The sequence below is a fragment of the Actinia tenebrosa genome, unplaced genomic scaffold (assembly GCF_029948245.1).
Source record: "Actinia tenebrosa isolate PJP-AT-01 unplaced genomic scaffold, QUT_ActTen_1.0 PGA_scaffold10__47_contigs__length_13832649, whole genome shotgun sequence".
NCBI classification, from domain to species: Eukaryota; Metazoa; Cnidaria; class Anthozoa; order Actiniaria; family Actiniidae; genus Actinia; species Actinia tenebrosa.
In genome coordinates this window covers 2,763,531-2,790,811 of record NW_028292570.1, presented here as the reverse complement: position 1 = coordinate 2,790,811, position 27,281 = coordinate 2,763,531, and the positions used below count along the sequence as shown (strand labels likewise).

The window sequence follows — 27,281 nt, the reverse complement described above, 5'->3', positions numbered from 1 at the left end:
GAAAGGGTCTCAAGGATTCCATCATTCCATCCCACAATCCTTTGCACCACGATATCGTTACCAGTGTTCCTTTCAACCTCGGCAAGATAAGTTATTACTGTAGTTTTTTAAGCTATTTTATTCAAGTATTCTACCTCTTTTGTTCTCCCGAGTCGTCGAATTGGTGCAGAACCAAGAGCAGCCACAATGGCCATTACTGCATTGAAATTTCTAAATTCGAGGCATTGCTGAAGAAAAAGACGAAATATTTTGTTTTAAAATGACAGATGATCAGGTAAAATCGTGAAGTTTACTCTTCTCAGTCTCCCTCCATTGACGCAACACAGGAATACTGGTTTTGCACCATCACGTGATGGCATCCATGACAGGAGCAGGAATATTTGAAGCTTCTGACCAATCCGTTAGTACTTATACGTACTTATAAGGAGTATAGAATAGGTTGTCTTTGGCTAAACTGGGCTTATTGACATCATACATGATAAATTATTCAGAGTCTTAGGGGGAAAAGACTGTTGTTCCTGCCTCCTGTCATGGCTGCCATCACGTGATGGTGCAAAGCCTCTTTACCAACAAAAGAAAAGATAAAACTTTAATAGTGGATGATGCTGTTACCTTGGCAGTTTCGATGAAGTTGATAAATATCGTTGCTCGTTTTTCAGGACTTTCTTCGGTGAGAATACTGGCAACAACCCACGCGGTCAACTGAAATAATAATATTAAAAATCTCAGGACGAAGACGTCCACTTTTGTACATGCTTCCACAAATACCTCCATCTTACCTGGTTAAATCTATCTGCAACCCGTTCCACCAATAGTCTATGTTCGTGCTCAGGGTGTCTCTTCTTCCCTGTTCCCATGGCAACTTTCTTTTGAATGTCCTCAGCAGTGACTGCGCAGAAATATTCTGGAAATGGTTTAGGAGAATATTTTTCTTCTTGACTTTTTTTGATATGTTCATTGTACTCATAATCATAATTATCACCATTGCTTGCAAGATATCGTTATCAGCCTCCTTACACATCTTCACGATTTCAACCACTGTTACCTTCAACAGTGGAATTATCATCGTGATGTGTGATCATCATCGTCATCAATACCACCACCACCACCATCATCACCACCGTCATCATCATCAACACCACCACCACTATCGTCACGGATCATCATCATCATCATTACTAACATTATCCATCACTTTCATGTTCATTCATTATTCTTTAACATCCTCATAGTTTCATTGGTACAACTTACCGTGATCAATGGCTGTTATTTGTCGCGCAAGTTCTTTAGGATGTTCAAGCAGCTGGAAAACCCTGAGTAAGAACAAATAAAATTGTCTTAAAATTTTGCCCACAATCAAACCCAGACATTAGAGCACCATGCACACAACACCCCTCCCTCCCCTCCCCCATAATAATAATATTCTTCCCCCAAAAGCATATTTTACACATACGTAAAGTTTCTCCTGTCGAACCCAGGCATTTGAGGATCTGGTGGACAATGACAGGTCAGCAGCTGACCCCGCGGGCTCAACCCAAATATCCTATTAAAATTCTCTGCGTCAAAGTTCATTTCAGCACAAACGCCTCCCCTGGGTGTAGGGCTGGGGTCTTTTGTTGAGTAACTTGGAGAGGGAGAGCCCATTGACGTGTTTGGGCTTCCTGTGGACAGGTAGCGATGTCGAGGTGGTTCTGATGGGTTAACTATGTCGTTGGATTTTAGGGAGAGGTTTGGGTCTAGGAAGTTCTGAAGTTCTGTTGGGGAGCTTTCGACGCTTCCTTCACTTTCTCCTGCAATGGAAAATAAATAAATCGCAGTGAGTCAAATAAACCAAGCAAAATGCAGATTCCAGTCCTCTGAAGGTCTCTCCCGACTCTCTCCCTCGCCGAGCTGCAACGTCGTACCCAGACCATACTTATGTCACTGAAAATCGTAGGGTCTGGGTATGACCAATAAAGTTGGCAATCGTTAAGGTGGCTAGTTCATCTTCAAGTTTCCATAGCAACGTATTAGTTCCCATAAATCCATTGCGGGGATCTTACTTACTGGAGACACTGTCACGCTTAGGTCGACCAACACCAGTACTAGCATCCCATGAACCCTTTGATGTCATGGACATACCACGAAGTGACGTAGCTGGCGTGCTTTGTAGGGAGCCAATCTGAAGCTCATCTGAAGATTGCAATGAATGATGGGTACTCTGGAGTGATAAACCACTCAAGGGAGATATAGATGAAGCTGAAGAAAAAGCGTATTAAATGATATCAGACGTAAATACGCAGAATAGATACACTGTCAGTATAAAACATAGCCTTCTCAGGCTACCCCATATATTCTCTGTTGGGATCCCTGTTTTAATTTTATAATTTTATGGCAGAGAAGAACTAGGAACGAAAGAGTAGGTGGAGTGGGACGGAGATTTTGTCCTCGCCACAGGAAGCCCAAGGAGCAAGATATGAAAGATAAATCGCATACGAAGTAACCCACGTTTCGTAAAATCACAAAACGAAATTGAAGCCAATTTGAAATAAACATAAAGTACGAAGATGAAAAATCAAAAGAGTTGACCTGATAAGCGTCAACATTTTCCGATGACCGGCCGTTTAAGGTGAATGCCTACTTTGAGCCCACGATGTGCGCGCGCGCTCAAAAACCGCTGAAAAATCTATAAGATTTTTATTGAACAGCCATACGTTTTGAGCTTCAACAGGGCAAAACCCTCAAATTTTGCACGGGACTCACTATTTTTAATAGCTTATTTGAATAAACTCCTTAAACATCTAGGTTATATCAACATTTTAGAAAAAATGAAAAAAAAAATTTTTTGCAGGGAATTTTGTTCGACTTTATGAGACTTTTTAAGAGCACCAAAACTACAAAATATGACAAATCAATGTATCTCTTTGTCTTTTTGTCGAAAATATCCACGTATTATTGTAGAATGATTGACTAGCCTTCATTTGTGCAATCAGAGAGTCTGCAAATAACTATTATCTTATGGATCTTAATTTTTTTTCTAATCACTTCCTGTGGAGCAATTTTTGCTCCAAAAGCTCGCGCGTAGGCTCCCATTAAATGCTGATTATCTCGAAAACAAGCTCGGGACACCCAATTTTTCAGATTTCCAGATTTATAATCAGCATTAAATTTCAATTCGAAAAATCTAAGTTTAAGAAAAAGTTTAATATTTTTTCCAAAAGTAGGCAGTCACCTTAGGCCACGTACAGTAAGAAACCAGTTTTGGTAAGAAAATGTGAGAAAATGTCACGCTACGATACTGAAAGTTATAGGAGCTGAAACGGTCTTACTTTACGATTGACTTTCAAGGTAAAAAAAAAACAGTCAGAATAGCAAAACATTTTTAGAATTTATGGCTACAACGTATGAAAATTGATAAGTTTTGTTCGTAAAACGTTATTTGTTAATATCAATAAAGTACGGAAATTTTGGCGCCTAAACTAGTTACTATACCATAAGACAATATTATCTTAATAAGCATAAGATCATGATCTTTGTTATCATGTGGTGGCTCCTAAAAGAGCCGTTGTTTTGCAAACAGTTTAGAACTGTTTACGAGCTTTTCTTTTCGGCCTTCTTGGGAAGAAGAACAGCTTGGATGTTGGGAAGAACACCACCTTGAGCAATGGTGACTCCACCAAGAAGCTTGTTCAACTCCTCGTCGTTTCTGACTGCCAACTGCAAATGACGGGGGATGATTCTGGATTTCTTGTTGTCGCGGGCAGCGTTACCGGCCAACTCGAGGATCTCAGCGCTCAGATACTCGAGAACTGCAGCCATGTAGACTGGAGCACCAGCACCAACACGTTGAGCGTAAGTTTCCCTTGCGGAGAAGACGATGGATACGACCGACGGGGAACTGAAGCCCTGCACGGGATGATCGAGTTTTGGACTTGGTGCCCTTTGCTTTTCCTTTACCACGACCAGACATTTTGGATATAATAGATTGAAATATTCGCTTGATATACGAGAATCAGATCACTAACACTTTGCAAGCGCCAAAACTTTATACTTCGATCTCTGCACAATAAGGATCTGGATCCACCAATAGCAAAAGACTATTTCTATGCCCGGTCAAATTTCCATATGACCTTTGATAGTAGCTTATAACATATGTTTTCTAAGAGGCTCGCTGTACTGATTGTCTTGACAGTATGATTATGAATAACCTAAATTCCACCAATCACAAAAAGATCCTTTCGATCCGCATACTAAGAAATCCATGCTTAGAATGATATAAATACAATATACACCGAAGTCAACATCATATTCATATCTGAATTCGACAAACTCGAGAAACATGCCTCCTAAACCTGTTGTTGGAAAGAAAGGTGAAAAGAAAGCCGGCAAGAAGGCCGCTCTTGGTGACAAGAAGAAGAGAAGATCTAAGAGAAAGGAATCCTATGCCATCTACATCTACAAGGTCATGAAGCAGGTCCATCCTGACACTGGTATCTCCAGCAAGGCCATGAGCATCATGAACTCCTTTGTCAACGATGTCTTCGAGCGCATCGCTGGTGAAGCTTCCCGTCTTGCTCACTACAACAAGAAATCCACCATCACATCTCGGGAAATCCAGACGGCTGTTCGTCTTCTTCTCCCTGGAGAGCTGGCCAAGCACGCAGTCAGTGAAGGCACCAAGGCTGTCACCAAGTACACCAGCAGCAAGTAAACAGTTCTAAACTGTTTACAACACAAAACAACGGCTCTTTTAGGAGCCACCACATGATTAGAAAGATCATGATCTTATGCTTTTAACGCTTACGAATAACTCCCACCTCCCTGATTCTCCGAATGATTTCTCAAAGAAATCTTAGTAAAGGCTCTGTTACGCGTTGAAACTTTAAGCCGAAACTTGTGTGCAACGGCGTTGTGAGACAAGTTTCACGGAGGTGCTTTCTACTCGTGCAACCGAAACTTGTGTCGGGAACAAGTTTCAGGACGAAATTGTGCCGTGTAACACCCCCGTGAAACTCGCAACGCCATTGCAAGCAAGTTTCAGCTAAAATTTTCAACGTGTAACAGGTCTTAATTTGGTTTTGCCGCGCTTTTCTTCTGAAATCGACAACAAACTTCTAGTAGTACTCATACTCCAATTAACCCAAAAAACATACATTTCTTCTATTATTTTTACGCTTAGATTTGCCTCATCTTACTTTTATATTCTCGTCGAGAAAAACGAAATAAGTATGTTCTTCGATAATTAACATCGTCACAGTTTAGGCGCCAAAAACTACTGGCAGAAGCTTGAACAAAAAAGGTCCCTGAAATCACGCAGCTAGCTCGGTCTACATTTTCTTAGTCATTTTAGGTTACTATAGATCATAAAGAAATTTTACATTTTAGGTTATTGTACTTCATAATTTTCCAAAAAATAAATTCACGAGTATTTTTGAGATCTGTTTGGCTTTGCGCGCTTGAAAGATAAAAGAAATTTATACAAGCGTGAAATTCATTCAAAAATGTTTTTGACTAAACAATAGACTATAGGCCCATCTTTATATTAGCATAACAAAATTTTCAAGCTACAAGCAAACCGACTCCAGAAATCGAAAGAGAATGTTCCTATCAAGATTCAAAGATTCATTTCATTTCATTATTAGAAGTTTGATTTCTGATCCTGCTTTCAGTAAACCGCTATTGAGATCAGGGGGAGAAACGATGATACAAATGAATGTCTATTCACTCATTCTCTGGTAAAACAACCCCCCGGATTAGCATGGCTATTTGGCGCGCTTTCACTATTTTAGGTGACGTCAACTAAATAGTTATCTAAGTTAGATACATTTATCTAACTATTCAACAGTTTGACTGAATGTACTCTACTCTAATACACGCTCATTTTATAAACTTAGTTTTGTTTCAATCACACGCTTACGTCAATTTACTTGTGTGAAGTTGGTTTGTACTGCCGTCAGTCAAGAATATAGAAGGGTACCGACAGATTAGTTTTGATTGACGGCAGCGAAAAATATAATTTCGGCTTGCACCTCGCAACTACTACTCTTCCCGGTAGACTTAGCCTACTCCGCAGGCTACCTCATATATTAGGGACTTTAAGATTTGCAAAATCTACGACGGCGACGTCAACCGGAAATGTAAATAATTTCTCTTTGGGTTCATTGGAGATTTCATTCAAAACATTGTCAGTAAAGTCAACTCATCCACAGGGAATACAGACTTTGAGGGCGCGAAACCCAAAAGTGAAGTTATTTACACTTCCGGTAGACGTCTCCGTCGTAGATTTAATAAATCTTAAAGTCCTTATTCTCTGTTGGGATCCCTGCCTTTTTAGCTAAACGTTTCAACGTCTAAGACAGGACCTTTAATACCAAACGATACCACATACCTGTAGCAGCCAAGACAGGAGCAATCGTCTGGGGCCCAACAGGTCCTCTTTCACCAGGGCCTAAATTATACCCAGGAAAAGGTGCCGAAGTGGAATAGTTCTCGTCTATAGACACATGCCTCTGGAACGTTCTTCTACGCGTCTGTTGAGCACTGATGCAAGAAACGGCCCTGGAGCGAGCCATGGGACCATTTTCTGTGTCGTCTCTAGCGTTTTCTGGTATCTGGTGCTCGGTCTCATGAGCGAGGGCCACAGGGCCCCATGTTTCTGTGTCCTCTGCGTACTTGCTCCATGGAGAAAAGTCTTTTTCACCAAGTGCCTGACATATGAAATAAGTTTTCATTGATGATCAAAATTATTATGACATTTTATGAGGCTTTTTTCTTTGAGAAAGGGAGGTAAACTTGAGGACCCGGAGAAAAATCCTGGAAGTGCAGTTGAGAACCAAGAAGTATATCTACTCACATATGAGGACGAGCGTTTGGGATCCGGCTAAGCACTAGAGAAGGGAGAAATTCATGTGTGGATTTTGCGGGAAAATGGTACATTGCCCCTTATAGTGATGGTTTTCACAGCCGCCACGTTGAATGAATTTAGAAAAGATTGGTCATTGGTCTCTTTCGTTATATCATCCAACATGGCCACAATGTCTTTTGTTATTTCATTCTCATACGAATGATTGCAAACCAGCAATAGTCGAGATCTAGCTACGCTTCGGAAAAACAGGTACTGCATAACTGTAGTAATACGTACCTCGAGGTTAGATCTTGTACAGTTGAACAACAACTCTGTGATTTCCTTGTAATAACTAAAAGAACAAAATGCAATACAGTAAAATCCCGCGAGTAAGAACCTGAAAATTAAGAACCTGTTAGCCTCAAATTTGACATTTATACCCCCTTTTAAACAAGAACCTATTTATCCTAGAAAATGAAAAACAGATTCTTATTTTCAAAAACCATCATTTAGTGATGCAGAGCTGGGTTAGAATCCTGTTTGGAAAATAGGAGCTTGCCATTGCTGTGCAGATAAATCAACTAATGTTCTATGGTGTTGTTGATGGGGGTGGGGTGGGGTTGATTGAAAAATAGGCTGATTACCATATTTTTATCTTGTAGCTGAATTTTATTTGTTTTTTTATACAGGAATAAGAACCTATTTAAGAACCTAGATAGCCTAAAATTGTGTTAACTACCATTTAAACAAGAACCTGTTTAGGCTAACTCTAAAAATGTAGGTTCTTACTCGCGGGTTTTTACTGTAGTCAATGTCTAACGCCCCAAGGTTTTTGTGCCAATTTGAGGTTCGATTTTTTGCGGCGATTTTTAAAAATATGAAAGAATTTTGTCTTGCGCTTTGCTTCTTATGAGACATTTGTTCAGGTAATCTTGGTGTCCGGAATAAAACTTTACCAAAATCGCCGCAAAAATCCCACCTCGAATCACTTAAAAAATCATCTGTGTAAACGGGCCATTAGATCTAAAAGGAATTTCACTCATCAGTGCATTGGGAGGAGTGGGGAGGGTGATGATGGTGGAGGTGATGGCAATGAGACTGATTGGTGATGATGATGATTATGATACTATGATGGTGATGATGATGATACTACGATGGTGATGGTGATGATGATGATACTATGATGGTGATGGTGATGATGATGATACTATGATGGATGATGGTGATGATGATACTATGATGGTGATGATGGTGGTAATGATGTTGATAATGTGTGGTGATAATGGTGGTGTTGATGATGCCAGTAATGATGATAATGATGATGCTGATTATGTAATGATGTAATGATGTAATGATGTATGGTGACGGCGATAATGGTGGTGTTGGTGATTACAGTAATGATGATAATGATGATGGTGATTATGAAATAATGTAAAGATGTATGGTGACGGCGATAATGGTGGTAGTGGTGATGATGGTGACTACAAGGAGAAGAGGGGGGTAGGGTAAGGTTGTTATTGTACCTTTTGTTATCCAAAAGAAACTCGAACTGCTGATTGGTGAAGTGAAATTGTAGTCTTAGGTTATCACTGGTAGGATTCCATCTCTTGATGTCCTTGAACTGCCATAGACCAATAATGGACTGCCAAAGGGAGATGTATATTATTAGAATATGTTAAAACATTCGTTCCAAGATAATAGGTATACATCTCCCTCATCATCATTACCATTATCATCATAATAATAATAACAATAATCATCATCGTTACCATCATTATCATCATTTCCACCACTATCGTCATCATCTCCACCACCATCATCGTCATCATCACCTTCATCTCCACCATCATCGTCATCATCACCACCATCATCATCATCAACATCACCTTCATCACCATCATCTCCACCATCATCGTCATCATCACCACCATCATCATCAACATCACCTTCATCACCATCATCGTCATCATCACCACCATCATCATCATCAACAACATCACCTTCATCACCATCATCTTCACCATCATCGTCATCATCACCACCATCTTCATCAACATCCCCTTCACCACCATCTCCACCATCGTCTTCATCACCATCGTTATCATCAACATCGTTATCATCACCACCATCGTCATCATCATCGTCATCATTATCGATATCACCATCATCACTATCACCATCGTTATCATTATCATCTCCATCACCACCCGTTAATCTCCATCACCATCCTCTCATTATTACCACAATCATCCCCATAACTTTATTAATCATCTTCATGATCACGTACCTTGGTCTTCTCATCCAGTAGAATAACCTTGTTTGGGTTGATACCAAACAGACGATTCACGTATGCATTCTTCCTGGTGTTCGTCCCTTGACATTCCTGTTCAAATAGATTCACGGACGAAGGCAAATGAAGCTTTGTTACATTAATGACTATACGATTGATATCAACAGCTCACCACAAGAGAATACAACAAAAGATGAATTAAGACGGATTAGGCCAAACCAAAAATAAGTGTGTTTCCTGTTGCGCGACCGACCCTAATTTCCTTGCAGATTTTTGCCGACCCTAATATTTTTTCCATTCTCAAATGCACCACAGGGTTCCCAGTAAGGTAATTACCACTGTCATATCTGTAAAAAAATCCGACCTACCAACCCCAATTATTTTTCTCATGCAACAGGAAACACAAATTTTTTTGTTTGGCCTTATCGATCAACCTTTACCCATAAATGAAAGACAAATACACGAAACTCTATATATTTCCCGTTATCTTTGTTTTGTTTTGCCCCGTGGCAAGATGGCCGCCGTATCGTCAAAGTAGTCCATTTGAGTCTCCTAATGTGTATTAGTCTAATTACTATTTCACGGGTTTAGTGACTTCACTCTTAAGGCTTGTTTAGACGGTACGATTTTCGCCTACAACTATTGTATACAAAACGGTCGCGTCTGTCGTAGGCGAGTTGTAGGCTTGATTTACACGCTGCGACTCGAGTTGTAGGATGGCGCGAGCGTGTTGTATACGATAAATGTAGGTGAAAATCGTACCGTCTAAACAAGCCTTAAGATGGAATCCCTGTGCTCACCTTGAGTTTAAAGAATCGACAGCCATACCCTGCGATACTCTGACAACAATCCACGTAGTTATGCTTCGCATTTCGCTCTGAAAGATTCTCGCTGATGAAGCGCTCGCGTTGTGTTTTGATCCTGGATGTTTAAAAAAAATGAGCACCTAATGATAAACACACATGCATAGCAACCACTCGTGCATAGCAACTAAACGAGCATAGGAGCCACCCATGCAAAGTAACCAACTAATTGGTAATCCCCCTATCAATGTTAAGCCCCATGGTGGGGGGGGTTTCTACCCTCGGGAAATTGTTCAATGCCCCCACAGTAGGGATTTTTACGTGGCCGCCATCTTGAAAAAGCCAAACAAATGCAATACATATGTACTGAGGGTGGAAATGTGACTTTCATCAGTTGTCACGTGGTGCAAAAATTTCTAATTCATCCTTGGGTCGCCCACCTTTGCCCCAACTTGAGGCAAGTTTTGTAACATCACGTGCCGGCGCCTATAATACAGCTTGGACTGCCTGTGGTTAGATGGCAGATCAATAAAATCCCTTTGCTCTTGGGAACTGAATTCTTTCTCATGTAAAACGATTGTATTGTTCCTGTCAATCTAACATGGCTGCCGTCATGAATACTGAATACTGCTTGACAATGCTTCACCTCTTAACGATGTTCTTCACTTTGTACATGGAATGAGGTAGACTTTGTTTCATTCTAGAAACTGGTAGCCTAAAAATAACAACAAATTAAAAAAAAAAAGATTACGTAAATATACTATTAAAACTGTAACAACAACAACAACAACAACAACAACAATAATAATAATAACTGTACACCGTAAATGTAAAACGATCGTCTTGTTCCTCGACCGAGCCTGTCTCTGTCAACTGATATAAAGCCAGCCAATCATTGAGTGCGTTTTATCTCAAATACTTTTTCCAGCCAATCAGCGCACGCGTTATATCTCAAATATTTTATAAATATATTATCAAACTCATGAATACTTGATGAGGAAAACACAACAGAAATCACGACCGTGAAGAGTGTTGTAAATCTGATACAAAACTGTGTTCATTTGCATAAACTTTAAGATGGATTTTCTTGGGCAGATTCACTTTAATTTTGAAAATTTTAGTGAAACACAAAGGAACTAACCTAGACGTTTGATAACCAATCTACAGTATTCGTGTCCGTGTTGTATCCGATATACAAACTCTCGGCTACGCCTCGAGCTTCTATATCGGATACAACACGGCCACTCATACTGTATATATTACATAATAACAGGGGGAAAATACGAAAACTATGAGATGATGAAAATACTGACGAAGATGAAAAAGATGATGGTAGTGATAGCTGTAATGACTTACTTATCTGGACTAGACCCTTGGAAGAACCACTGTCTTCCTCTCTGTTCCATGGGCGACAAGTCCTGAAACAACAAAATTTGATTAATAACTTTTCTAGCTGTACTAATGGCAAAAATGGACCCTTCTCTAAAGTATCTAGAATGCAAGGCTAACATGGAAACACAAACGAAATGCCACAAATGCCATCGAGATAAAGTGTAATTTTTTTGTATTTTCATGTTAATGGCATACCATTGAGGAAACATTGAAGTAAATGAGTTCACATGAATTGGTAATGTATTAAAATAAATGTTTGTTTTGTTTAATGATAAGAGAGATCATTGCTGAGTCTCCCTAGTTAGAGGGTAATGTTTATTTATACGACACACTCCACACTCACTACTAACACTACTACCCTCCCACCTCCCTGCTACCACCGACTACGTTTAATGTTATAACCACACAACTCTCAACTCACATGTTGACTGATTTTTACAGAGAGAGGAAAACTGGAGTATCCAGAAAAAACATTGTGGAAAGGGAGAGAACAACACATCGAACAAACTCGATTCACAATCAAACAAACTCGATTCATTTGATTTTTATGGAGGGAGGAAAACCAGAGAACCTGGAGAAAAACCCTTGTGGCAAGGGAGAGAACAACACATCAAACAAACTTGATTCACATGTTGATTTTTATGGAGGGAGGAAAACCAGAGAACCTGGAGGGAAACCCTCATGGTATAGGAGAGAAAAACACAGCAAACAAACTCGATTCATATGTTGATTTTTATGGAGGGAGGAAAACCAGAGAACCTGGAGGGAAACCCTCATGGTATAGGAGAGAAAAACAAAGCAAACAAACTGGATTAACAAGTATATTTATATGGAGGGAGGGAAACCAGAGAACCTGGAGAAAAGCTCTCGTGGCAAGGGAGAGATCAACACATCAAACAAACTCGATTCACATGTGGCTACCGCAGGAATCGAAGCCACAACCCAACCCGTAAGTCCCAAAGTGATGAAAAGCGAAGGTTCACCGCTACACCTCTATTAGTGGCCCTTACTACCTCAATGTAGAGCTGTAAAGCCGACAAGTACACCGCATCATCTACTTGACATGGTTGTCCTCCACTGACTATAGCCTTCTGACACTAGAAAAGTTAACATGGGATCAATACACGCCTGCATTACTTGGTGGTCTGCGGTTACGAGGAGATGAATTGAGGAAGGCAAGCGAAAATAATCTTCCCATTTCACAATAGACCTATCCCGAATTCGCTTGACTGACCAGGAAACAATGGTTTGAAGTTGAGACTGAACTTGATTCTCTTATTGATCAAGTCCAACCTCGACTTAGAACCATTGTTTCGTGACGAGCCAAACGAATTCGGGATAGGTCTATTTATAGCCCACCAAATAATGCTTCCAATTTCACTACACGTGTCATTCTCCTGAGGATAAGCTTCTTTGATTGAGTTGCATTTATATTCATGTGTCTTCTCATGTGCTAACGTTAAACAAAGAAAATGATACTCTAGGGAATGACACGTGGTCTGAAATGGGAAAACATTATGCTCAAGCTGAATGGGGCTAAAGCAGTCAGATTACATCAGTCCAATCCTGCACAGAAAACACTTATTCTGCAAACTCAGACATTTCAACTTGTTGTGAAATTGGTTTTTCACTGCCACCAGTCAACAACATTAAAGGTACCTACTGAATATTTTTGATTGACGGCCGCGAAAACAAAATTTCAGCGTGCAACTTGCAACTACTGAGTTTGCAGAATATAGAAAACTGCAGTAAAATCAATGCAAACGTTACAATGGTGGGTTAGTCTCAGGTGTTTGTCCTTACCTGTGCATAGAGAAGAGAGTGATGACAATGATTTATCAGCTGACTGTCGTCCTTTTTTGCTCCTGGACTGTAGTCCTACGATAGAAAACAATAAAAAAACAGTTACAAAAAGCTGTTCAAAAATGCTGAAAGATTAGTACGCATATGGTGATTAGTATACTCTCCTCTCATCTCTTCGCAAAACTCAACACGCTATATTCAAATTCGATCTGTGAGTCAGACTTGCCCTGACTTAGATCAGCCCAGAGGTTGTTTCAGGGTTCTATCTGTGAGTTAGCCGTGCCCTGACTTAGATCAGCCCAGAGGTTGTTTCAGGGTTCTATCTGTGAGTTAGCCGTGCCCTGACTTAGATCAGCCCAGAGGTTGTTTCAGGGTATCTATAAAATGTGTTTCTTATGAGGCAATCGTTAAGGACATTTGGAAGTACATGAAGAAAGGTATATAGTTACCTCCAGGCCAACAAGTAAGTTCTCCAAGCTCTCAGCACATGGTAGATATGGTCCCCCTGCTCTTTTCATCGGCAAGAATAAGCAACTAAGCTCAGACTGTTGAGAGAGGTAAATAGTAAATACAGTGTTAAACCAAAACTTTAAGAATAAATATTTTATAAGAGTTCGCATAGCATGTGCAGGAAATGACGTAGGGTGTGTCGTAATGACAATGGCAAAGGATGGCGATTATGATAGTGATGATGGTGATGATAATCATGATGATGATCACGATAATGGCCATGATGATGATGGTGGTGATAATGATGATGATGATAATGATAATGATGACGGTAATGAAAATGGTGATGATGATGATGTTGATGATCAAAACGATGGTGATGATGATAATGATGTTGATGATGACGACGACGAAGATGATGATAATGATGTTGATGATGCATTGTAAAAATAATAACAATCATAGCTTCTTCTACTCACTGCTAACGTTGGGTATGTAATAAACTGTTCAGGGTATTTATCCAACCAGGTCTTCCACAGTCTCATCAGGTGTATATGTACAATAGGCAGTGGTCCATACTCTTCAATCTGTCCAGTTGTCGGGTCACCATCAAAATACTTATCAAACCAAGGGTCTCTAAACCTACGAAGCAATAACCATTCATGACATGAACCAAATGAGTTTGAGAAGACATTTGTGAGAAATGCAATGTAGATGACTGTGGGCAAACATTTGTACAGTCTACGATATTGCAGTGACACTTAAGTGGCACAGGGAGCCCGGCTGTACATAAACAAATAAATAAACAAAGTACTCCGGGTTTTCTGTGTTAAGATTTGAAACAAGACGCTAATAATATATCGAATTGCCCTATTTCACTATGACGTCACTGCTTGTTTATGTGGGGAATAGAATCACCAAATCCAATAGAAAATTCAACAAAATTTGCTCCTAGCGAAACAGTTTAATCTAAAATGGCCTGGTTTTCAGATATAATATGTGTTATTATGTACTAAAAAATATTCTGAGCGTTTGCTGGCTATTCTACTTCTCTTCGTGGATTGATACGGGTTTTAGAACAATTTTCGGTGAATTTGCGTTGATTTGACCCCCTCCGACGACCATGATCCTTTGTGTTTAAACAATAGACTGTTTTGATGTGACGTCATAGTGAAATAGGGCAATTTCCGGTAATCGTACTACCAGTAACTTGATAGCAGATTAAAGTAAACGTATAACGCAAGTAACTTGCAAGAGCAGCTTAAAATTCAAAGAATCTAACGTAATAGTGTAACGCACGCCCTAGTAAACAGTAAGACTGGTCATCATCAGTAAAGTCAACTCATCCACAGGGAAGACTTTAAGAGCTTGAAACCCCCCGGTGGGGGGGGGGGGGGGGGTACTTTTGCCAGCTTAGGGTAGGGATGTGCTGCTGAGCCCACTGAACCCTGACCCTGTTCCAGAGTAAAATCGCTGAAATTCATACCCTGTTGCAGAGCAAGATAGCTAAAAACCCTGTTCCAGAGAGGAGACAGCGTGATTTCATATACCCTGTTCCAGAGCGAGCGCGATTTTATATACCATGTTCCAGAGTAGAATCGCTGAAAACCATACCCTGTTTGGCGGCACGTACCCGTATAGCGAATATAGGGGAGTACCCCCCACCCCGGGTTGAAACCCCAAAGTGAAGTAATTTGCAATTCCCGGTTGACGCCGCCGTCGCAGATTTTGCAAATCTTAAAGTCCCTACTGACTTAAGTACTGTGACGTCATAGTGAGTATGCAGTCAGAATATATAAATATATCCACATAAGGAAGGTTTCTTACCTGTGAATGAGCAACCTCATGAAGATAATAGGATGAACAAAGCTTGGATACATAGTCAGAATGAAGTCTACTATCTGGTCATCTGTGGCCTTTTTGTTGCTAGTGCCGTTGGTCCTGGTGTTGGTCTTTCTCTCCTGATTAGACTTGCTTCCTTTGGGAGAAGAGGGCTGTAAACGAGTTCCACCCCAGAGAATGGAAGGGTTGTTGGTCGCTATCTCTACTATCTTCTCGACTGTTGCTCCCCTGAAGGAGAACGACAAAATAGGTAAGAAAAGTATGTAAATAAATAGACCTCTTCGGCTCTGAAGTAATGTTGTCCCATTTCAGACCACATGTCATTCTCTAGAGTATCATTTCTTTGTTTAAGGTTTGCGCTCGGTTGCACATGAGAAGACACATGAATATGGATACATCTCAAACAAAGAATCTTATTCTCAAGAGAATGACACGTGGTCTAAATGGGAAAACATTACCCCAAGCCGAAGAGGTCTATTGCTAAATAAAAGAAAACGCAAATCGCACGCACGAACGTACTTAAGACGAACAAACGAGCGAACGATCGAAAGAACGATCAATGGTGGTGATGATGACGAACGAACGAACTAAAGACAAACGAACGAACGAACGAACGAGCGAATGAACGAACGAGCGAACGAACGAACGACGACCGACCGACCGACGGAACGACTGCACGAACGAACGGAGAACCGACCGCACGCACGGTTGGAAGAGCGAACGAACCAACAAACGAATCAACAAGCAAACCAACCAAGCTACCAACCAACGAACCCGATATTCTTTGGTATAGAATTCTGTGGTATCACCTGCTTTCCCTAATTTGCTAACTTCCTTAACGTGAATCAAGAAGGTCGGTGAGATATTAAGAAGGACTTTGAGAAAGTCTAACACAACGTGTTAATACCACTTACTTGACATATAGGTGTTCAGAGCCTGTTGTATCGGCAAATATCACATCAATCTTGTCTTCCCTAGTAATATGCTTGAAAAGATATATACCATTCACTTCCATGTGACCAAGATAGATAAGACACCTTGCAGCATGGTATGTGATCCTATAATAACAAAAACATCAGTTTTATCTACGAGTCGCATGCGATGATGAGTCCAGGAATTGATCCCGAGAACCTAGAGGTGAGAGACGAGTGCACTACCGCCACACCACCCTTTAAATTCCCCAATAATTAGGGATAAAACATTGGTATATCAATAGTTATTTATCAGAAAAGTAAACGTCATGAAGAATCTGGAATCAATTTCCACATCCTTTTAAGGAGATGAAAAAGTAACCTCACCTTGGGTCGCTGTTGCTAAGAAGATGTTTCATTGCATCGACACACCCTGTATTCTTCATCTTAAAAAGAAACAGAGCAAGTTTAAATATGCATGGTATATGTATGATAAACTTGATGAAGACAGTGATGATGGTGAGATGATGATGGTAATAATGAGGGTGATGATGATAATCATGGTGATGATGATGGTGGTGATTATAATGATGCCTGATGATGATGATAATGGTAGTGATGATGATGGTGGTGATGATGATGGTGATGATGGTAATGATGATGATGATGATGGGGATGATGAAAAAGCGAATTATAATAAAGTAAATAACGCACAGAATAGAGGTCAACATATTTCTCTACCTGCATATGGTTATCAATATTCATTGCAATATTAGCAAGAGCTGCCGTCGTATACACCACAATATCATGATTACTATCTTGTAGAGTCTCCAGCATCAGCGTCATAGGCCGCTCTTTGCCGAGCTCTTTCTGCATCTTGGCGTTCATAGTTGTAGCAGCCAACATCTTGGTCGCAACGAGTCTTGGAAGGTTCTTATTATACATGTCTGGGCAAAGGTTAGACCAGGGGAGATGGCCGTGACCATAAGAGCTACAAAAACAGAATGGAAGGTTCTTAGTATACATGTCTGGGCAAAGGCTGGACCAGGGGAGATGGCCGTGACCATAAGAGCTACAAAAACAGAATGGAAGGTTCTTAGTATACATGTCTGGACAAAGGTTAGACCAGGGAAGATTGCCGAAAGAGAATGGAATAATAACACTCACTTATATCACAGAAAAGATTAATATAATAAATAGTAGCTGTTTAACAAATTGTAATCAGTTTTTTGTGCCTGTCCTCTCGTTGACGATAATTTGCTTTATCACATTGCCAAAGTAGTGTGAATCCACAATGCGTAGCCGACAGCTCAAATGTGTTTTCTCTTGGTGATTATAAAAAATTGCCAATCAGCGCGCGAGAAATTTCTAAGTTATTGTAAAATAATAAATGTTGCGTTCTGATTAGTTGTGAGTGCATGCTTTATGACAGCACACAGCACGCGTTTTTTTTTTCTTCTTTTTTCCTTTTTTAAGATAAGACAAGCAAAACAAATTTTTCCGGCATGCTCCGTTCAGTCACACAGGACTTAATGGAAGCACGAAATAAGTGTGAAAAGCATAATGATTAAATGAATGATTTAACGAATGAAAAACGAAACAACGAACGAAGGAACAAACGGACGAAAGAATGAATGAATAAAGATAATTCTTGGAAGAAAAAAACGAATAAACAAAGGAAAGAATGAATGAATAATAGACTGCGAGCTAAGTCCCTCCATTTCCCTCGGTCACTGTCCGTCTGTCTGTCCATGTCGATTGGTCGAGGAAGATTGGGACTTTTGACTCGTAACCAATCTTCCTCGACCAATCGACACGGACAGACAGACGGACAGTGACCAAGGGAAATAGAGGGACTTATCTCGCAGTCTAAATGAATATAAAGGAGCAGATGAATAAAGGAGCGGATAAATGAATGATTAACTAACCTGTACAGCGAGTACTGATCCCCCTCAGCAGAGCTCGCCATGCTTGATATACTACTTCTTTTCTGGAAGATTCGCCGCATCTCAGGACGTCCATCAGAAGCCCCTGAGTTATTCCTCTGTACACTCCCAGGTGACAGCTCTCGGTGGCTATGCCAATCATCATGAGAACCTCTACTGCAAGTGCTAGCCTTCCTGCGACGTCCACGCTCAATAGCTGCAGTGTAAGGCGGCGGAGAGTCTGTTGCTCGCATGTCAAAGGCGCTGTCGTTGTCACTGATGTGTAAGAGATTAAGTAGTGGTTCTACAGGAATACTTTGTAATGCCGCTGAATACTCTCGATCGTTATCAAAGTCGAGGATGTTATGTAAAATGGATAGACAAGTGCTCTGTATAGGTTCTACACCATCTACGAGCTTTAAAACTGTTTTTATGAGTCCTGCTTCGACAGATCGTTTCCGACTCTCTGGTCCTTCGAGATTAAACAAGTTCCCAATTAATAGCGCGATATTTTCTGCAACCATTGCCGTCAACATTGGCATGTGTGATAGACTAATGAGTTGTGACGAAGCCCTGGGTAGACATAGATAAGCTAAAAGGCTTGCGTGACACTCAGGGTTACCAGAGAGTAACACAACAGATTTAAGTGCCTCGATGATAGGGTCCTCGTCACGGTTGCCATGGGAAGTAGAACTCATGTAAGAGCTGTCTTCACACTCTGAACTGTGGTGACCACCCTAGAAAAGATATCATAAACAATTACAAAAATAAAATATATGACATAATACTACTAGGTTGATCTCCTTTAAAAGCTAGTATCTCAATATGAATAAGTTAGTACCAAGACGAATAGCAGTTGATAATATACCGTTCTGTACAAAGCCATGGCTTTATATAAGGCACCCCAGTAAGACAGCATCTATTCTGTCATGCCAGGGTGGGAGGGGGGGGGGGGGGGACATTTTTCAATACTCACGAATAATGTTCAGCCAGCCCCGCATGAATCTTACCTTGCCCCCCCCCCCCCCCCCCTGGCGTACATTATGATTGCAATCTTATTAGCAGTAATAAGTCTCTTTAGTTGTAAGCCTACTGCTGGTAACTCGCGTACATGGTATTGATGACACATCAAATTAAGAAGGATTGGGAAAATAAATAAAAAAACCTTCACTGTTTCCTCTTCACTTCATTTTTTTAATTATAAAAAACCCTTATCAATGAGCACTAGCCATTCCGATGTCAAGTATAAAACTGGTATCAGCCATTCCAAAGTCAAGTATAAAACTGGACATATTTCAAAAATGGCATCTGTATTTGGTTCCCTAACTACGTCCCACAAGGCACTACAATGCCAACTGGACCACGTTTTCCCTCAACCTCGGAAATCCCAGGGTCTATGACCAGGATCTTATAGTAGAACAATAACATTTTGAGGCACAACTTACCCCTGAATGTTCTGACTCAATACTATGCTGTCTAACACTTTTCGCTTTTCTTTTCCTTTCCAGACCAATATTAGCCGGTGAAACAGGTCTTTCTACTCCACCTACTGTGTCATCCTTCCTTTCCTTTCCACCCGCAGCAACATTACCAGCAATACTCAAACCGTCGTCATTTTTAGTCAAATCCATCACATCCTCAGGACAAGGGAGTACTTTCTCAGTGCTGTATCGAGCAAGATCACTATTGGAGCGTTTTTTCGTGACTTGGGGAATATAATTATCATCATTTCCATGTTTTTCATCTGTTCCATGAGAATCAGTGGTATTCATTCGTAGATTGGCTTCTATTCTTGCATTAATTTCAAGTTGAAATTTATGGTCAGCGGGGTATCGTTGGAAACTAAGCGATCTCCGTAGAGGTCGTTTTCCTCTACCTGGACAAGGACAGATATAAGGAAATAGAATTAGAATAACGATTCACAAGTAATAGAGTGATTTAGCATCAAGACGCGAACGTCAAAAGACGACGGCGCTAGTGCATTTTTTCGTGCGCGCCCCGTCCTGAATGTGGTTGACGTCCTCAACAGGACGCCATTTGCAGCATACTACGTTGAGGACGGCACGAAAAAATGCGCTCGCGCCGTCGCCTTTGGCGCTCGCGTCTTCATGCTAAATCTCTCTAATAAAGCACGCAGGAAGTTACGAAAGCATGAAAGAAGTGTAAGGAGAAGCACAAGCCGTAGGTGGGTGCTTTTCACACTTCTGGAGTACAAAAGCCTTGCATAGAAGTGTGCCAAAACTTTAAATCTGGTCATACTTTTACAAGTTGCGCTGTAATATGAATTGAGGCTGTGCGCAGTCACGTGACGGCAGCCATGACAGGAGGCAGGAACAATTGAATCTGGTGTAATCTGATTTACATGAAAAAGAATTCAGTTTCCCAGGGCAAAAAAATACTCTATTGTTATGCCTCCTGTCATGGCTGCCATCACGTGATGGTGCAAAGCCTCTATAGGTCACATCAACATGAAATGAAAATATGTTGCTAATGGACTTACCAAGCTGAGGACTTAACATACGTGAAACATGTATGCTCTCAGATCTTTTAATCCCTCGAGCACCCTCAGTACTACTCCTCACTAGACCCCCCCTGGGGATAGAACACATGCTAGATGACAGACGTCCATTACGTAGTGAGTTGATGCGTTCAAGTCTTGGGGATTGGTTGGAAGCGGCTTTTGAACGAAAGCTTCCTGCTGCCGTTGGTTGGTTGTGGGATGAGGCGTTGGAGTTGGAGCGAGATTTGGACAGGTCGGCTGCTGTGAACGCCTCACAAGCTGATTGGACAAGGAGACGCTGCATTTCTTTGAGTTGCTGAAGAATGATATAATGATATACAATAATCTTTTAGTCAATATATAACTCTAGGTCTGCTACATAAAGGGAAAAGAACTCGATGAAGTTCCAAAATTTATGAGGTAGTAATTTATGATGATGGCAATGATGAGGATGATAAGAATGGTTTTGATAATGATGGTGATGGTAATGGATATGATAATGATAATAGTGGTGATGGTGGTGATGATGATGATGGTAATGATAATGATAATAGTGGTGATGGGTGATGATGAAGGCAGCAATGATGATGGTGATGATAATGATGGTAATGGTAATGATAATAGTGGTGATGGGTGGTGATGAAGGCAGCAATGATGATGGTTTTGATAATGATGGTGATGGTAATGGATATGATAATGATAATAGTGGTGATGGGTGATGATGAAGGCAGCAATGATGATGGTGATGATAATGATGGTAATGGTAATGATAATAGTGGTGATGGGTGGTGATGAAGGCAGCAATGATGGTGGTGATGATGGTGATGATAATGGTAATGATATTAGTGGTGATGGGTGGTGATGAAGGCAGCAATGATGATGGTGATGATGGTGATGATAATGGTAATGATAATAGTGGTGATGGGTGGTGATGAAGGCAGCAATGATGATGGTGATGATGGTGATGATAATGGTAATGATAATAGTGGTGATGGGTGGTGATGAAGGCAGCAATGATGATGGTGATGATGGTGATGATAATGGTAATGATAATAGTGGTGATGGGTGGTGATGAAGACAGCAATGATGATGGTGATGATGGTGATGATAATGCTGATGATAATAATGATGGTGGTAATGATTATGGTGATGATGGTGATGATGAAGATGCTGATATTGATGGCAATGTTGATGCTGATGATGTTTATGATGGTTGTGATGATGATGGTATCATTATGATTTTGATGACGATGACGATGGTGATATTATTAATGATATTAACACATATTTCACTTACAGGTTCCAGATCAACAGGTCGTACTCCTTGCAGACTATTATCATTTATCCTGGCACCATGTTCTACCAACAGATGAGAAACTTCAAGGTTCTGCTTGCAACCAACTGACAAATGTAATGGCGTACAGCTGCCAACAACAAGAGCATCAAATTTAAAAATAATACCAATCAATATTATCAACATTGAAATCATCCTCAGGACGTTTACTTATATAAGTTATGTCCACCAGTTTATAAACCTGAATTTGAAAAAAAATATGTCCTAAAGGTTTCTAGACCGCTGCTCTAACACGGAACTATCAGCCCTTGTTTGTCAGTTTTCTGGAAGTTTTTTGATTTTTTCCAGATCTAATTTGTTTGCCACTCCTGAGTGCACAGCTTAACAGGTTTTGCAGCCCAATTGATAAGCCAGCTGATAGATTGAATTAGAATTTAGAAGTTGATTTTTGTGGAGGGAGGAAAAACCAGAGAACCTGGAGAAAAAGGCCTTGAAGGACAGGAGAGAACAACTTTACTTATATACGACACATATCTGCCAGGACTCGATCCCAGGTCACAATGGTGCGAGGAGTTGCATTAACAGCGTACATCACCCATGCTTCCCCAATCATTAAGAGCATTGATAATCTACTTACAAGGCATTATCCTTAGCTCTGACATTAGCTCCATAACTTAGTAACATCTGTGTCGCAGTTCTATTTCCCTCGGTTGCTGCTATATGCAGTGGTGTCTTGTCTTCAGGTCCCTCCCAGTTCACTTCTGCACCTCTGTTACAATAAAAGAAGATTACACTTTACTCTGAAATATAATATTCTAATTTACAATTTCCGTGATATATGGTTTCTGTTCAATGTGTAGTTCCAGAAACTATCCATACCCCCCATGGAGGAATTTTTATAAAGACCCATACCCCCCCCCCCCCCGAGAAATTTAAATTTTCTTCCATACGGACCCTGTAAATTTGTTCTTTCTCTGACCTCTCCTGCTCCTCAAAAATTCCAAATTTCTCTGAAGGGGGGGTGGGGGGTATGGATAATTTGTGGAACTACACAATAAGCCTTTCTGAGGTTGAGGATAAACTTGGTCAAGTTGGCATTGCAATGCATTGTAAGACTGTTAGGGGAAAAATAGACCCTATCTTGGAAATATGTCCCTAAAACAGATTTTCCTCAATCTTGGAATGGCTGATGGGTCAGGACATTACATTAACATCCATTTTCAGACTTAATGTGACAATTCCCAACCAATTCCCAACCTATGGGTTTTTGGCTTTCGTCACTCAAAAAATGTTTTATTTTGCACTGTTTTGCACTTTAATTGGCAGAAGCCAAAAAAACAGATATCTGGAACTCTTGCTCAGTGAAGATGCCGAATAGATGGCGTAGTGGGTGTTAGGGGTTCTTACCGTCGCAACAAGAATTGAGCTACTTCTGCCTGTCCCATTGAAACAGCATGGAATAGCAAGCTCTTCTGGTTATTGTCGCTAGCATTTTCAGACATGCCATTATCAAGATACTTCTCTACTGCTGCCACATCTCCCCTAATTCATTGACAAGCACCATTTGCATTCATTAGTAATTAGGAGAAAGATCATCATTTCTGTCGACCATCCTCACCCTTCTATGCATGGGAGTCTCCCCAGGGAAACATGTGCCAAATTTGTTAGCCCCCCTAATGTCAATTATCATTGAAATTTTTAAATGGTTCTCCAATACCTAAGTGACCCTTTTTGATGGACCTTCCCTTAATCCCCCCAGCCCCCCCCCCCCCCCCATTCTAGAATATGAATACTCCCTATTGATGCCAAATTTTTCGATGTCAAAATTGATGCCAAAATTTATGACCCTTTCTCTTTTTGATGGACCTCCTCTTAATCCCCCCAGTCCTCCCCGCCCCTTTTAAATATGAATACTCCCTGTTGATGTCAAAATTTGTGACTTGTTTATCCTACCTTAGAACAGCTTCTAATGCAGGCTTGAAGTTCTCATCCTCGTCCAGGAAGAAATTTGTTTCTAAGGTTAGGGGTAAACTGGAATATAAAAAGAGGTATATTCTATAATTTATACAATAGTTGAGAGTGCTATACCATGAAATATCCCATGAGTCACTTGTATTTTCTAGTGCGCATGTCAGCCTTCTGGTGAGTGAATATACAAGCAAATAATACAAGTGACAAGTGGTATATTCTAAGGTTTGCCAGGAGAAAGCTGCCATTGTATAACTATTATATACAAGTGACAAGTGGTATATTCTAGGGTTTGCCAGGAGAAAGCTGCCATTGTATAACTATTATATACAAGTGACAAGTGGTATATTCTAAGGTTTGCCAGGAGAAAGCTGCCATTGTATAACTATTATATACAAGTGACAAGTGGTATATTCTAGGTTTGCCAGGAGAAAGCTGCCATTGTATAACTATTATATACAAGTGACAAGTGGTATACTCTAAGGTATGCCAGGAGAAAGCTGCCATTGTATAACTATTATATACAAGTGACAAGTGGTATATTCTAAGGTTTGCCAGGAGAAAGCTGCCATTGTATAACTATTATATACAAGTGACAAGTGGTATATTCTAAGGTTTGCCAGGAGAAAGCTGCCATTGTATAACTATTATATACAAGTGACAAGTGGTATATTCTAAGGTTTGCCAGAAGAAAGCTGCCATTGTATAACTATTATATACAAGTGACAAGTGGTATATTCTAAGGTATGCCAGGAGAAAGCTGCCATTGTATAACTATTATATACAAGTGACAAGTGGTATATTCTAAGGTTTGCCAGGAGAAAGCTGCCATTGTATAACTATTATATACAAGTGACAAGTGGTATATTCTAAGGTATGCCAGGAGAAAGCTGCCATTGTATAACTATTATATACAAGTGACAAGTGGTATATTCTAAGGTATGCCAGGAGAAAGCTGCCATTGTATAACTATTATATACAAGTGACAAGTGGTATATTCTAAGGTTTGCCAGGAGAAAGCTGCCATTGTATAACTATTATATACAAGTGACAAGTGGTATATTCTAAGGTATGCCAGGAGAAAGCTGCCATTGTATAACTATTATATACAAGTGACAAGTGGTATATTCTAAGGTATGCCAGGAGAAAGCTGCCATTGTATAACTATTATATACAAGTGACAAGTGGTATATTCTAAGGTTTGCCAGGAGAAAGCTGCCATTATATAACTATTATATACGAGTGACAAGTGGGATATTCCATGGTGTGTCAAGAGAAAGCATTGTATAACTATTATATACAAGTGACAAGTGGGATATTCCATGGTGTGTCAAGAGAAAGCATTGTATCACTATTATATACGAGTGACAAGTGGGATATTAAATGGTGTGTCAAGAGAAAGCATTGTATAAATATTTTATTTACTCCTGAAAAAATCACCTAGGCAGCAATGCCTCATAGAAAGGAATGAAGGAATACTACTGAATAAACAACAGCTTTATATATTCTGATTGGCTGTATTTTTAACTGTGTGTTTTTAATTCAAGTTAAAACTGTGCCCTGACCCAGGGTACATGATCAAGAATTGTTCGGCTTGACGTCAAGCTTGGTACAAGAAAGTATCAATGTGTTACCAACCTTAATTCAGCACTCGGACTAACAGGTTCTTTAGTTGTACCAGCTTGCTCCTTCATAGATGCATTTACTTCAGCATTTCCCTCCTCTAGTTGGGAAATTGAAGCTGTTTTAGCAACTAGTTCCCTTGCATCAGGAATTTGTTCTTTCTCTTCAAAAGGTGGTCCTGAGTGCACATCAACAGTGACCCTTATGTCTGGTGAGCTTTTTGGACTCAATTTGGACTCCGTTTCTTCATTGTTTTCTGAGGGTTCAATGTTGACAGGCACTACTGGTGCAGCCCCTTCCGTGTCACTGCTATCTGACGGAACAGGCGACAAGGCTGAAAACTCTACATGACGTCCAGAGGAATGCATTCCAGCAGTGTGCCGCAAAATAAACGGACTTGTGCTACTCTTAGGAAAACTTCGTGTCTGTTTTGATCGGGGCGATATTCTTGAAGATGAACCCACGCTGACAGATTCGCTGACAGATTCCCTGTCCATTTTCTCTCGGAAAAGCTTGTGCCGCCTCTGAGACGCACGGAGAGCTTCTTCAACAGATGTGACTGTAGAAGCTTCAGAGTTTGTTCGTGTTCTGTCGGCACTGCTTATGGATGTTGATCGTTTCTGTCTCTGCTCCTTGTCTCGCTTTTCCCGCAATAAACGACCGATTGTCTTAAAAGCCACTGCAACAGAGCGAACTACACTAGCTGCCTAAAATAGACAAGTGAATAGGGTTAAGAGCTGGGTTAAGTTGATAAATTGATCACTACTTACATATATATTACTACATAACATATTGGAAGTATAAACCTTCATAGAACAAACTAGACACAAAGACAATAATCAAGAAATATTTTTCCATTCAACTATATTTATTCAAGTATTGAATTATGGATTATGTGTACATATCTGAAGTTATCCCTTATTAATAATTTCAAATGTAAACAAAGCTATTTGAAATACTAATTTTAAGTGATAAACAAGGTCTTATGATCTGAAGTTGATCTATTTGACTGGCTTAACACTAATAAAATAATATTTAATACTTGATATTGCGCATTCTAACATTCTAAATATGATCGGGTGCACATAATATGATTGAGTGCGTATAATATGATTGAGTGCGCATGCTCAGTCACTTTTGTGACTGAGAAGGTAAGACATATAAATATGAGATATGCAAAACAAAAGACAGTTTATTATCTTGGATAAGGATATTCTGAAAACTAAGACGAGGTTAAAAATTCTGGACAACAACTCTCCGACGTAGTCTCAACAGGATACTGTTATGGAAATGAATGCATAACAACAATATGAACACTCAAGCTGACAGATCCTATCTAACATGTTTTTCTTTTGTTTTTTTTAGAAATGACTCAAACTTACTCATCTGTTTCATACTTTTTTGTTGTGAGTCATTTTATTAGAATTTATTATTATTATTTATTAGAATTCCAATTTAATTTTCTTTTATTTGATAGCATAATAGGCTGTAATAATAAACTATTAAAAATAAATGATAGACTAATACACTGATACCTTTTACTAATTAGTCAACCAAGAAACAAAAACAGAAACTTTTTTAGCCAAGAAAATGAAAAATAGTTTAAAATATTCAAAAAATATTTTAACATAAAAAATAAAAAAAATTCATTAACATT

The 27,281-nt window shown here is 39.9% G+C and overlaps 1 protein-coding gene and 2 pseudogenes across 1 annotated transcript in view; 1 reads left to right on the top strand and 2 right to left on the bottom strand.

The window, feature by feature from the left end:
- Positions 1-27,281, bottom strand: part of LOC116298715 (uncharacterized) — a 34,159-nt gene that overhangs the window by 3,081 nt on the left and 3,797 nt on the right. Inside the window, exons 2-30 of the mRNA XM_031707252.2 lie at positions 25,640-26,331; positions 23,987-24,064; positions 23,441-23,575; positions 22,671-22,802; positions 22,037-22,163; positions 20,740-21,055; positions 19,685-20,115; positions 18,243-18,976; positions 17,056-17,305; positions 16,702-16,760; positions 16,318-16,461; positions 15,389-15,631; positions 14,041-14,203; positions 13,561-13,656; positions 13,112-13,186; positions 12,322-12,405; positions 11,273-11,334; positions 10,563-10,631; positions 9,914-10,034; positions 9,111-9,206; positions 8,347-8,465; positions 7,121-7,175; positions 6,368-6,686; positions 2,047-2,238; positions 1,454-1,790; positions 1,252-1,313; positions 780-904; positions 613-702; positions 135-227 (exon numbers count right to left, since the gene is read on the bottom strand). Coding sequence (XP_031563112.1) covers positions 135-227; positions 613-702; positions 780-904; positions 1,252-1,313; positions 1,454-1,790; positions 2,047-2,238; positions 6,368-6,686; positions 7,121-7,175; positions 8,347-8,465; positions 9,111-9,206; positions 9,914-10,034; positions 10,563-10,631; positions 11,273-11,334; positions 12,322-12,405; positions 13,112-13,186; positions 13,561-13,656; positions 14,041-14,203; positions 15,389-15,631; positions 16,318-16,461; positions 16,702-16,760; positions 17,056-17,305; positions 18,243-18,976; positions 19,685-20,115; positions 20,740-21,055; positions 22,037-22,163; positions 22,671-22,802; positions 23,441-23,575; positions 23,987-24,064; positions 25,640-26,331 — 5,499 coding nt within the window. The remainder of the gene's footprint in view (positions 1-134; positions 228-612; positions 703-779; positions 905-1,251; positions 1,314-1,453; positions 1,791-2,046; positions 2,239-6,367; positions 6,687-7,120; positions 7,176-8,346; positions 8,466-9,110; positions 9,207-9,913; positions 10,035-10,562; positions 10,632-11,272; positions 11,335-12,321; positions 12,406-13,111; positions 13,187-13,560; positions 13,657-14,040; positions 14,204-15,388; positions 15,632-16,317; positions 16,462-16,701; positions 16,761-17,055; positions 17,306-18,242; positions 18,977-19,684; positions 20,116-20,739; positions 21,056-22,036; positions 22,164-22,670; positions 22,803-23,440; positions 23,576-23,986; positions 24,065-25,639; positions 26,332-27,281) is intronic.
- On the bottom strand, positions 3,206-4,090 carry LOC116298716 (histone H2A pseudogene; annotated as a pseudogene).
- LOC116298717 (histone H2B.2 pseudogene) lies at positions 4,301-4,874 on the top strand (annotated as a pseudogene).